This window comes from Triticum aestivum, chromosome 2A (assembly GCF_018294505.1).
Source record: "Triticum aestivum cultivar Chinese Spring chromosome 2A, IWGSC CS RefSeq v2.1, whole genome shotgun sequence".
In the NCBI taxonomy this organism is placed as follows: domain Eukaryota; kingdom Viridiplantae; phylum Streptophyta; class Magnoliopsida; order Poales; family Poaceae; genus Triticum; species Triticum aestivum.
Genome location: NC_057797.1, coordinates 722444797 through 722456950, shown reverse-complemented (window position 1 = coordinate 722456950; position 12154 = coordinate 722444797). Strand labels below are relative to the sequence as shown.

The 12154-nt window shown below is 51.7% G+C and overlaps 2 protein-coding genes across 4 annotated transcripts; one reads left to right on the top strand and one right to left on the bottom strand.

Moving 5' to 3' along the window:
- Window positions 1-6237: 6237 nt before the first annotated feature.
- LOC123190564 (anthocyanidin reductase ((2S)-flavan-3-ol-forming)) lies at window positions 6238-8188 on the bottom strand. Of its 3 annotated transcripts, none has more exons than XM_044603234.1 (6): window positions 7817-8188; window positions 7510-7676; window positions 7185-7385; window positions 6940-7099; window positions 6651-6867; window positions 6238-6548 (listed from the first exon to the last, which is right to left on the bottom strand). In XM_044603234.1, exons 1-6 carry the CDS (start codon window positions 7950-7952, stop codon window positions 6401-6403), a joined length of 1029 nt encoding a protein of 342 aa, XP_044459169.1. In that variant the 5' UTR covers window positions 7953-8188; the 3' UTR covers window positions 6238-6400. The 3 variants fall into 3 exon arrangements, with proteins under 3 accessions (XP_044459169.1, XP_044459171.1, XP_044459170.1); XM_044603236.1 differs by having other exon boundaries at window positions 7510-7741; window positions 7817-8185; XM_044603235.1 differs by having other exon boundaries at window positions 7510-7734; window positions 7817-8185.
- Window positions 8189-10052: 1864 nt separating this feature from the next.
- Window positions 10053-11177, top strand: LOC123190565 (uncharacterized). The gene is made up of 2 exons (XM_044603238.1): window positions 10053-10496; window positions 10657-11177. Exons 1-2 carry the CDS (start codon window positions 10068-10070, stop codon window positions 10759-10761), a joined length of 534 nt encoding a protein of 177 aa, XP_044459173.1. The 5' UTR covers window positions 10053-10067; the 3' UTR covers window positions 10762-11177.
- Window positions 11178-12154: the final 977 nt, after the last annotated feature.

Below are 12154 nucleotides of genomic sequence, written 5' to 3'. Positions count from 1 at the left end.
TGACGTCAAGAAGGCTTCGGCTGATACCACGATGTCGAGTGCCCATAACTGTTCTCGCGTAGTTGGTTAGTGCGTATATGCCAATGGCCAGACTCAGATCAAATACCCATATCTCGTTAAGCGTGTTATTTTGAAATAACCGCGGACGCCAACCAGGGCCAGGTCCACCTCTCTCCTAGGTGGTCTCAACCTACCCTGTCGCTCCGCCACAAAGATCCACTCAGAGGGTCGTTGGGACAAACGTCCTTTCGGACCCAATCCGTGTATCACTCGCGGGTACTCTTCGAGCCGACCCGTCTTTAGTCACCACAAGTATCATATAATATGTATAAGTATATACCCGTGATCACCACCCGAGTGATCACGACTCGATAGTATAGCATGGCAGACAGACAAGAATGTAGGGTCACTGATGATAAACTAGCATCCTATACTAAGCAATTAGGATTGCAGGTAAGGTATCAATAACTGTAGCAACAATGACATGCTATGCATTGGGATAGGATTAACAGAAAGCAGTAACATGCTACACTACTCTAATGCAAGCAGTAGAGAGGAGAATAGGTGATATCTGGTGATCAAGGGGGGGGGCTTGCCTGGTTGCTCTGGTAAGTAGGGGTCGTCAACAACATAGTCGATTAGGGCACCAGCAGCGCCGTCAGTCTCGGTGTCTAGCGAGAGAAGAGGGGGAAGAAACAATAAATATAATGCAAACATATGCATGACGATGCAGGATATGACAATGAGCATTGTTAGGTGTGCCCTAACGCGGTAGGAGGTAATACCGGCGAAGGGGGAAACATCCGGAAAAGTATTCCCGATGTTTCACGTTTTCGGACATATGAACCAGAGGGAAAACGTTGTGTGTTCTCTATGCTAGGGAGGTGTGGCGGACGTCGTTTTGAGCAACTTTCATGTACAAAGTTCCATCCGAGCTACGGTTTATTTTATATTAATTTTAAAAGATTTAAATCATTTTTAGGATTTATTTAATTATTTTAAATCAATATCTAGAATAGTGTTTGCTAACGTCAGCATGATGTCAGCAGTCAACAGGGTGTTGACTGGGTCAAACTGACGTGTGGGTCCCACTATCATACACTGTTTAATTAACTAACAGTTAATTAGGTTAATTAGTGATTAGATTAATCTAGTTATGATTAATTAACTTAATTAATCCTTTAATTAATTATTATTGTTTTAATTAATTTAATAATTTTTTAAAGAAATTTATAAAAACATTATGGGGGTGGGGCCCCTTTGTCATAGGCCCACAGGGGCCATAGTGGATTCGGGCAGCGGTTAACGGGGCGGGCGCTGGTTGCGGGCGCTCGTGCCCGATGGAGCGCGGCGGGGCAAGGCTATCGGGGCGCGGCAGCAGATCAAGGCCGTAGCGCAGCAGCGCCGGCGCGAGGCGGCGGTGGAAGAGGCGGGGAGGAGGGGGCGGCCAAGGACGCGGCTAGAGACGGGAACCGGACCTGGCGGCAACAAGCAGACCAGGCGGCGGTAGCGGGGCGGAGCGGAACCAGCGGCGCAGCAAGCAGCAGGGCTCGGGGCGGCCGGAGCTCAGCGTGAGAGCGGAAGGCCGCATTGGACGGCGCGCGCGAGCTATGGGTAACGTAGCGAGGACAGGGAGCAGGGGCAAGGGGAGGTGAAGGCACGGGCATGCGTGAGCTGCAGCAGGAGGGCGCGTGCGGGGCCACGGCAAGCGACGCGGCAACGGCGAGGCAAGGCGCGCGCGGAGACTGGGGTGGAGGCGTGGTCGGCGAGCGGAGGCACGCAGGCCTGCGTGAGCGCGTGCGGAGGGGCCAGCAGCGGTTGCGGGGCGAGGAAGGAAGCTGCGCGGTGAGGTGCGAGGGCAGCAGCGCAACCCGGCGAGCGGAGCTGTGGGTGCGGGGTGGTCCAGGCGCGCGAATAGGCAGGTCGTGTGGCGAGCATGACCGCTATTGGCAGCATAACGAGACGGGGCGGGGTGCGGGCGGCGCGAGCCGACGAGCGCGCGAGGGAGAGTGGGGGAAGCTCACGAGGGACGTAGGGATAAGGCAGTGGGGCGCGGGGAGGATGTCAGGGACGACGACGACGCAGGGGAGAAGGCGACAAGGTCCGGGTGGTGGTGGTGCACCGGCGACGGCGGGGTCCAGTGACGCCGAGTGGCGCAGTGGCCGCCGGGCTCGATCCCGATCCAGAACTAGATCGGGAGGGGGAGGAGGGGGAGAGCGAACAAGTGGGGGAGTGGGGGTGTGGATTAGGGTTTCGTGTGGGGTGTGAGAGGCCTTGTAGGCCAGGGGTGCGGGGAGTGGGCCGTGGTTGGCTGGGCCGTTGGACATCTAGGCCAGGGCCCAGGGAGAGCAGGGGGTTTCCCTTTTATTTGTTTTTCTTTTTACTCTTTTCTATTTTCTAATTTCTTTTCGTATTATTTTCTTGTCTTTGTTTTCTTTTACTTATTTGATAGTTTATAGTTTTAAAAAAAGTGAAACCCACTCCTAAATTTGATTTGTAAAATCGATTGTTCTCACAAAAAGTTTGGGACAAAAGTAAAGTACTTGTATTATTTATTAATAAAAATAAAAAATTAAGTTATTGTTTCAATCACTGTTTTATTTATTTTAGTGCATTCAGATACTTTTAAAATTGTTGGTTTCTCCACCATTATTAGTTAGGATTTATTTGGCTCACTCCGAACATTTTAGTTTTAATATTTAAAAATTTTATTGTTTGCTTGATTTTGAATTTGAATTTGAATCGGTTTCGAACTAACGCAAGATTAGCAACAGTAATCGAGATAACCTGGCAACATTTGTAGAGGGTTCTTGTAGCTTAATTATCCGGGTGTCACAGTCAGATCAAAACTATACTTTTAAACATGGGACAAATCATATGCTAAACGTTGACCACGGGATCGAAACAGTGATTTTGGCCACTAAAGGTGAGGGAAAAGTAATTCAAGAGAGAGAAAGGTAGAAAAACAAGATGCCTTCTTCTACACTATGGGAGATTTTCAATTGCGGTTTTATCTACGTGTGCACGATTACGACTTTTTTCACAATGACTGAGCATACTCTCATCAGACACAACCATTATTCAGAGAACGTTCATAATTTTTTTTGAGAGTATGCCTAGACGTACCATAGCTTTATAGAAGGTAGAATAATAGTTACAAGAAAGCTATCACTCGATGCGAACAACGAATGCAACACAAACACCACACCCGACACGACCAAGGACAAACACCACACTAAGCAAGTTACAACGCAAAAGAGCCTATCCCGGAGCGATACACAGAACCGCGTCTCGACCGACGCCGGAAAACTCCAAGACCACCAACTGCCGCAGAACTTCACTTGCCGATGCACCATCCACCCGAAGCGCCTAAGAGAAAGTGGCAGATGGATGGCAGGACTCGATCTGCTTCGGGAAGCCACCATGTTGGACATACTGACGACGAGCGTACATTGCGCCACGAAGGATCAACCGAGGACAGCGGCGAACACCGGACGAGAGTAACAAGGAGCCAGCATGTCTCCAAACAAAATGCTCCCAACAGAGGAGCGACGTCGAGGACGCCGCCATTGTGCCGATCCAAGAGCCGAATCGAGGCTTTCGCCCGAAGACACCCACCAATTCCAAGGGCGCGAGGGGAAAGGTGAACACGCTCGACAATGCCTCCAAGGAGAAGAATGACATACGCGGGTGCCATCATCGCTGGCCCGGCAGACGCCATGCAAGATTTTCATCTGCGTGTAGCCCATCTCCACACCTCCATGGAATTGAAGGAACTGTCCAAGAAAATCTCACACCGCCGCCACCGTAGCACTTGCCGACGTAGCTGCAAAGCCGAGGACCAACGGCAGCCCGCCCGGTAGGGTAACCACAGCCACACCACCAACTCCCAACCTGTGCGAGGACCCGCAGCCAACCAGCTCCTCCGGCCAGGTCCCGGACGCCCGCGAAAGTTGTCACCCACCAAGGGACAGCCATGCATCTGACTGAACATGCCTCTCCACGGAAGAACCCAGGCGACACTAGCAGAAGAGCAACACCGCTCGCCACGCCGCGCAGGATTGACCAGCCGCTCGCTGCTCGCCAAGACTCCATCTTGGTCGAGCCATCGAAGCACTGCCACCAGCCTGCTCGTGGGACTCGCCGCCGCCTTCAGTAACCGCCACTAGAAACGGACCACCCCACCGCTGCCAGGCCCCACCAGGCCCGCCGCGCCACCAGGCCACCTGTCGAGCGCCGACCATCCATCCTCACCTCCAGCCCAAATAATTGGTCACGGGGTTGAAACAATGATTTTGGCTACTAAAGGTGAGGGAAAAGCAATTCAAGAGAGGGAAAGAGAGGAAAACAAGAAGCCTTCTTATGCATTGTGGGGGATTTTAATGGCGGTTTATCTATGTGTGCACGATTACGACTTTTTTCACCATGACTGAAATAACAATATTCAGCAATAATTAGGGTATCACGTATTGCTAGAAAATGCACACAAAATAGGAAGAATCAACTAAAAAAAATTGGAGGAGATTTACTTTACTTAGGCATGGGAAGCAAGATTCACAAAAAAAGATGAATTGTTTGAGGGGGGCTGAGGGGGATTAAGAGTGTGTTTGGTTCGTGTCCACCACAATGTGCTTAAGAAAACTGAGTGCCTGAAACTGGCCTGGGAATGTGCTACCTTTTTGCCTGGCCAGGCTAGCATTGTTTGGTTTGTGCCATGCCTGGTTAGAGTATTAGAATATGTCACATCATATTTACCTTCTGTTGTTTGGACAGAATCAAAAATTTGCATGTCAGGCAGCCGTCCAGGCGTCCAGTTCCACTCGCCTCGGCCAGGCTAATAACCTTGCCTTGGCTAAGGATCCTATTTTATTTACTTCACCAGGCTAATCACAAGGGAGGGGTAGCCAGGCCAAGAAAGCATTTTTTTCTCATGACACAAACCAAACAACTACGAGGCTAACTCCAGGCACCATCCATGCCAGGCACGTAGCGGTGTGGACGCCAACCAAACTGGCCCTAAAGAAGAGGAGAGAGGAGCATCCTCTGTTCGTCCTATTCGACTAGGGTGCAGCACGTGGGTGGGTGACCCACCGCATGACTCCAACGTGCCTTTACCCTTTGAGGGGTATACCGCAAGACCCTGACGGTAGGGTAAATGGTCTACCACCGCCACATTTAGCGGTAGCCATTTTATCATTTGCCATGCTGGCATGGTCAGCAAGCGTTGACTGGGATTTATCACCGTTGACCCCGGCGATAGCCCGTGTAGCCTACCATTGTCGTGTAGGGCGGTAGACCGGAGGGTCAGATCGTGCTATACTTTCAAACAGGGGTCAAATCATATGCTAATCTTTGGTCACGAGGTTGAAACAGTGATTTTGGCCACTAAAGGTGAGGGAAAAGCAATTCAAGAGAGGGAAAGAGAGGAAAACAAGAAGCCTTCTTGTGCATTGTGGGGGATTTTATTGGCGGTTTATCTATGTGTGCACGATTACAGCTTTTTTCACCATGACTGAAATAACAATATTCACCAATAATTAGGGTATCACATATTGCTAAAAAATGCACACAAAATAGGAAGAATCGACCAATTTTTTTTGGAGGAGATTTACTTTACTTAGGCATGGGAGGCAAGACTCACAAAAAAGATGAATTGTTTGAAGCGGGGGTCTGAGGGGGATTAAAGAAGAGGAGAGAGGAGCCTCCTCTGTTCGTCTTATTCGACTAGGGTGCAGCATGTGGGTGTGTGACCCACCCCATAACTCCAACGCGCCTTTACCCTTTGAGGGGTATACCGGCAAAGACCCTGACGATATGGTAACTGGTCTACCACAACCACATTTAGCAGTAGCCATTTTGCCATCTGCCATGTCGGCATGGTTAGCAAGCGTTGACTGGGATTTATCACCGTTGACCCCGGCGATAGCCCAGATGGTAGACCCCGACGTTAGTCCGGGTAGCCCTACCGCTGCTGTGTAGGGCGGTACACTAAAGGGTCAGATCGTGCTATACTTTTAAACATGGGGCAATCATATGCTAATCTTTGGCAACGAGATTGAAACAGTGATTTTGGCCACTAAAGTAGGTCAGCTGGTGAGGAAAAAGTAATTCAAAAATCAAGAGAGAGAGAGAAAAGGAGGAAAACAAGAAGGCTTCTTCTGCGTTGGGGGAGATTTTAATGGCGGTTTATCTACGTGCACGACTAGGCTTTTTTCACCATGACTGAGCATGCTCTCATCAGAGACAACTATCACTTTCCATACAAGTACTACAGTACATTTTATAATACATTTTTCATATGAACTGAACACCCACATTTCATCATTTGTGTACTTCAGGAGACTAAAAGGCTTATTTTGCTTCCAAGCGCATCGTCTGATTCTAAGATCGATCATACTTCTTAGTAGGGAAGGATTCCCAAGGCCCTTCCATACTCGACGACGCTGCCATATATTCCGTCCAGGTTCTTGTACTTGTACTTAAACCCTTCCTTGACGAGCTTCGCCGACGAAATGCAGACTCTCGGCTTCTCGGTGAGACCGGCGTACCTGAAACAAACAAACAAATCGACCATTACATACGCATCCCCGATGCACGAACGTCGGAGCTCGCCATGGCTACAGAGATCTTGACGAGGCGTTCGTACGTACCGGTCGGTCTTGACATTGTATTGCGGGTACTTGGCCGCCAGGAAGCGGGCGAGCCCCACGACGGTGGTGTTGACGCTGCCGCAGTTGTACCGCCCCGACGCCGCCTTTTCCTCGGCGAGGAACAGCTCGGCGCGGCAGAGGTCGTCGATGTGGACCATCGGGATCGCGCCGGTCACCCTCTCGATGAACTCAAGTTTGCTGATCCTCGCATCATCGCCTGACACCATCGCACCCACGCCATGTAACGCGCATGTACCAGTCTGACATGTTGTTTAATTTCAGGCCTCACCGGACAGCAGGGAGAGGATGTCGGGCACGCTGGTGTTGACCTTCGCCGCGGGCGCCGCGCCCACCGTGACGACGGGGCACACAGTGACCAGGCTGATGCCATGCTCCAGCGCGAACGCGCACGCCGCCTTCTCCAGAAGCACCTTGGACACAGGGTACGCCTGCGCGAGCACGGCGGTGAGCGTCATTGTTGCGTCGGTCAATGAAATGATTCAACAGATTGTTGAAAATACTCAAAACGCGTACCCAAGCACCGGTCTTTGTCGATCTAAGAAACTCGACGTCGGACCAGGAATCCTCGTCCAGGACATGGCCGTCGCCCTCCAGCGGCCGGCTGGAGACGGCGGCCGCCGACGATGTCAGGACCACGCGCCTCACCGTGCCCGCTCTCACGCACGACCTCAACACGTTGAGGGTTCCGTGCACGGCCGGCTCGATCACATCTCTCTGCCATCGCGGGACGAATTAAAAAAGCAGTGTGCCGACAGCCTGAATAATGCGCGCCGTGTACAGGTGCACTTGACGAACTGATGACAAAACGACAGTGAGTGTGGTGGTTGGTGCCGTTCACCTCAGGGTCCTCTGCGTAGAGGTTCACCGGAGCGGCGACGAGGAAGGCGTAGTCGCAGCCGGCGACGGCGCCGTCGAAGCTGCCCTCTTCGACGAGGTCTGCACGGAGGACCTCCAAGGGGCCGAGCGCCTGCAGATCCTTGAGATGCGAGTTCTTCTCCATGTCATCTGGAATCCGTTGATCAGATCACAGTGCATGTCACCCTCCGAGACTAATGAAACCACTCTAAATTCTTGGCACCATGACAGATCAGGCTCGAGCTCAGATCGACACTGAGGAGAAGAAGTGAAGAACCAATCTAAATTACCGGGGTTTCTGACGGTGGTCTTCACGGCGTACCCTTTCTCCAGCAGCGTCTTGACCAGCGCCGACGCGATGTAGCCGTTCCCTCCGGTGACGCACGCCGTCTTCCGCCTCGTCCCGTCGCCTGCCGCGGACGCCATATCGGCCGCCGGCCGCTGCTGCTACTTGCTGTGGCAGCTCGAGCGCCGGAGTTCTCCGTCCCTCTGGTGGAGTGGTGCTTGTGTGCGCCCACTCGTGGCTGTCTGTCTGTCAGGTAAACGCCAGCGACTGCATTTGGTAGGTGGTGGATGATCGGTGGGGTTCGTGAGCGAGAGCATTCGAAGAGGAAAGCAGGTTGGTGTCGGTACAGGTAGGTTTGGGTTTGGGATGGGGCCGTGGCAGATGGCAAGCACCATCGGCAGCACCACACAGATACAGAGACACCACCTGCTCCATGAATGATTCCTCTCGTGCACTGCATAGCCTATTCTGTAGGAGTAGTGTTCTTTTTGGAAATTGCCTCGTGCGTTACCGAGAGACATTTATATATTTTCTCAACATTTGTGAAAATTATGTCATATTTGTGTTTTATAAAGGCATCTCCAACACCGCCCCTCAAACCGCCTGTAGCCGTGATGCTGACCTGGCGAATGGAAGCCGCCACTCCGAGAGGGCCTCGTCGCCGCCACCCACAATCGAAGCAGCAGCCACGCCGAGCCAGTGCCCCAAGCCGCATCGCCTACCAGAAAACGCCAAATCCGGCTGGCACGCACCGCCACCAACCCGCGCCATCCAAGGACGCCGCCCTAATGCCCACCAGCCACCATTGCCACCGGAGCTACAACGGCAGCCGACCCGCGCAGAGCCAGGAGCCGGACCCCGCCAACGATGCCCTGCCTCACCGCAACGTCAGATCCGCCCGCCGCCATGAACGCCTGCACTAGCCGCTCGCCGCCCCCGCCACTCCACGACTGGGCGAGGCCTCGCAGCCAATGCAGCAATCACTGCCGCCTGCATCAGCGACCGCCGACCATGATACTGTCACGCGCCCTGTGCAAACGCCGCACCCCCAAGGGCCTCTGCATCCCGCACTGAAGGGGACCGCTAGGAAGGATGGCAGCCCCACCGCCACCTGCACTGACCGGGCTTCGCTCAGCGATGTGCGCCGGCAGCGGCCGATCGGCCTTCCTAATACCACTCCAGTACGTAGTTCCCATTTTTATCCTGGTGGATGACGGTTAGGACGAGTGCCTTCTTGTGGCTTGGACAATTTGGGGCGGGCGTAATAGCTGGTATTTTGATAACAAAGCTAGCTCCACTGACTATATCTTAGACAAAACCAAATGTGACACACTCAAGTGGTCTAAAGTCGGCGCTAAATGCCTGAGGTCATTGTTCGCATAGGGTCGCTTTTGTGTTAGCTTTTCGCCTTCTTTTGTCCATGTTGTCTTTTTTACTTGTTGGGTCGTCCTTGTTTTGTAAAACTTTGTATCTCTTTCTTCTATAATATTCGCATGCAATTCTCATGCAATGGTTTGAATAAACTATATTAAACGAGAAAGAAGGGAACTTGTGTTCCCTTGAGCAAATTGCGATTGTACTTTGAAAAGTATGGTCCCCATGTCATGGTTCATTCTTGTTTGTGCTTTAGAAAGCTAGGATTACAAGGACTAGAGTTGTATTTTATTTATAAAAAGGAGTAGATGGCCCTTTAGTATATTGTCGTTAAATTTGTCCCTTTCATTTTACAAATTTGTTACCGGCGACATCTACACGCCCATCCAACAGAGGGGCAAGCTATTAATCACACAGATGAGAAAATTCGACACGTCATACAAGCCGTTGACCTCCGCCCCGTTCTTGTCGATCGAGAACAGGTTGTCACCCTGTTGGCTAGGATCACAAGAAGTGAGCTGGCCCACCCGGGTTCGAGTCCTAAGCGGCCTGTTGGTGCTTAGAGTTTTCATCTATAAAAATATACTTGCAAGGGTTAGTCCTGAGTGGTCTTGTTTTTTTTTTGGTCGACCCGCTCGCTGACGTCAGAACAGCCACCTCCGGTTCCGGCCTTCCCTCTATCTCCACACCCTCCCGGGCACCGACGACCATCTCCCGCACTCGTCAACCCTTTGCCTCGCCTCAGCGTAGCGACGCCGCAGTCCCCGTCTGGCCGTCGTCTCTGACTTGTTCCTGGCTCGCGCTCACGCCGACTCGGTGCTGCGCGTTTGTTCAGCGCGGATTATCAACCGACGCGCCAAAAATTTCCGGACACCTCGCTAATGGCAAAGCGGGCCCATCCGCCAGCGAAATCCACACCCCGTCCGTCCGTCCGTTCTCCCGCCGCCGCCCGCGTCGACCGCGCCGCGCGGGCCTTTCCCGGACACGGCTTCAACATTTCAATCCCGTTAAATTCCGCGCTCAAGTCCGGCCGCAGACAGACTATAAAAAATGCTACGCGGCTAGCCGTCACCTCCATTCCAGCCTGCCCTGCCCAAGCAAAGAATCCCGTCCCCACCAGCCAGGAGGAGGGGAAAGCGGCTGCTGGATCGACGATGATGTGGGGCGTCGCCGCCGCCGTCGCCTCCGCGGCCGCCGTCGCCGTGGCCTCCGTCGCCGAGCTCCTCGCCTGCGACTGCGCCCCCACGGAGCCCGCCGCCGCCGTCGCCGTCGCCGTCGGCAGATGCGACGAGTTCCTCCTCCGCCAGCGGGTACGGATCACGGCCTCCTCCTTCTCCCCCAATCCCCCCCTCCCTCCCGAAGAATCTCCTCCTACGATAGCAATCCGGTCTTGATTTTGATTTGGGATCACGACGGACGGCTTCTTCAAATTTGAAACTGCTCTCTTCTTACGCGCTCTGCTTTCCGCAGGAATCCCCGGCGTCGAGCGGGGGGAGCGGCGGCCGGGACGACAAGTTCGCGCCGCGGTTCGACGGGCTGCGCTTCATCGAGACGCTCGTCACGGCGCACCGCTGAAAATTCCCCCGGGGATTCTTTCCAGTCGTCTTCTTCGTGCGATTCGCGGGGAGAGGCTGGCTGCTACCCTATTAATTCGGCGATTGGCGGCCAACGCGCCGCCAGATTTTTGCTACTAGGACAAATTGAGGTTTTTCTTTCTTTCCTGACGATTATCGTCCCTATTGTTGTTGAGTGATGCGATTGAATCGGAACCTTCAAGCGGGCATGTGATATGGTGAGCGTATGTACTTGTGCTAGCATTTGCTTCTTCACCCGATCTGTTATGCAAGCATGATAGTATGATATGAGATGATTGATGGCATGATTTCAGCTCCAAACTTGCCATTCTCATGTATGGTAGTGGTAGGCCTGGTGTCGCTGCTTGTGGTTGGCCTCCTTCCGGAATTGTCCTTTTCCCCTCTTTGCTGCACACATATCACATGGCTCAATCTTTGCACCGCATCCTGTCCATGGCTTTTGGGGTAAAGTTAGTAGATGGAGCCCCTGGATGTATGGTAATGATTATGCTGATTATGCCTCGCCAAATTAGAACTAGTTTTAAAGCAAGGAGAGTGGTGGTACGTGCTCGTATGATGTGGCTCCTTCCTTACCGTCCATTTTTCCTTGCAGATTTGGCTAACTATCTCCGGCTCATCTTGACTTGTTTTCGTCTTCTACCACAAGTAGAATTCGTGTATTGGAAATACTTGTTATCAAAATGAATAAAAAGATAGTTCTAGATACATCTATTTTTGTCCATTTTGATAACAAGTATTTTCGGACGAAGCGAATATCATATTACGTACTACCTTCGTTCCAAATTACTCGTCGTGGTTTTAGTTCAAATTATAATCTTAAGAGGGAATAAATGTGGAATTATAATGTAGTAACACAACTCTACTCACCATCATAGGATTTGTCTCCCTCTCAGTTCACACACTGACCCAATACAAAATATTATGAGTCACAACCCATGAATAAAATCACACGAGAACTCAAGATTAATCTATGGAAGAAACTAAGCATTGAATATAACTCATCCCGTGACCAACTTTGGTACCTAACAACAGGACATTAGAAGGTAGTTGTGTCCACTTCAAAGTGAGAACTACAATATGTGACCGAGCTGTGGAGGCTGTTTCCAGGATATCACACGTGCTCTACAGTTTGAATACACAATTTCAGGGTGAACAAAAAATACCACGGGCACCCATTTTCCACGAAAATGAACACGGGTGTACAACGGGCACTCAGGTTTCATATCTCAAAATTTCAGATTTTTTTGAATTTTCCTAATATGTTTTTTTAATGCCTTTTCATATAGGGGTGTGTGGCACCCGAGAGCCACAAATCCTTATCCGTTAATGGGGAAAATGCATTGCATCTCTCGGGTGCCACACACCCCTACATG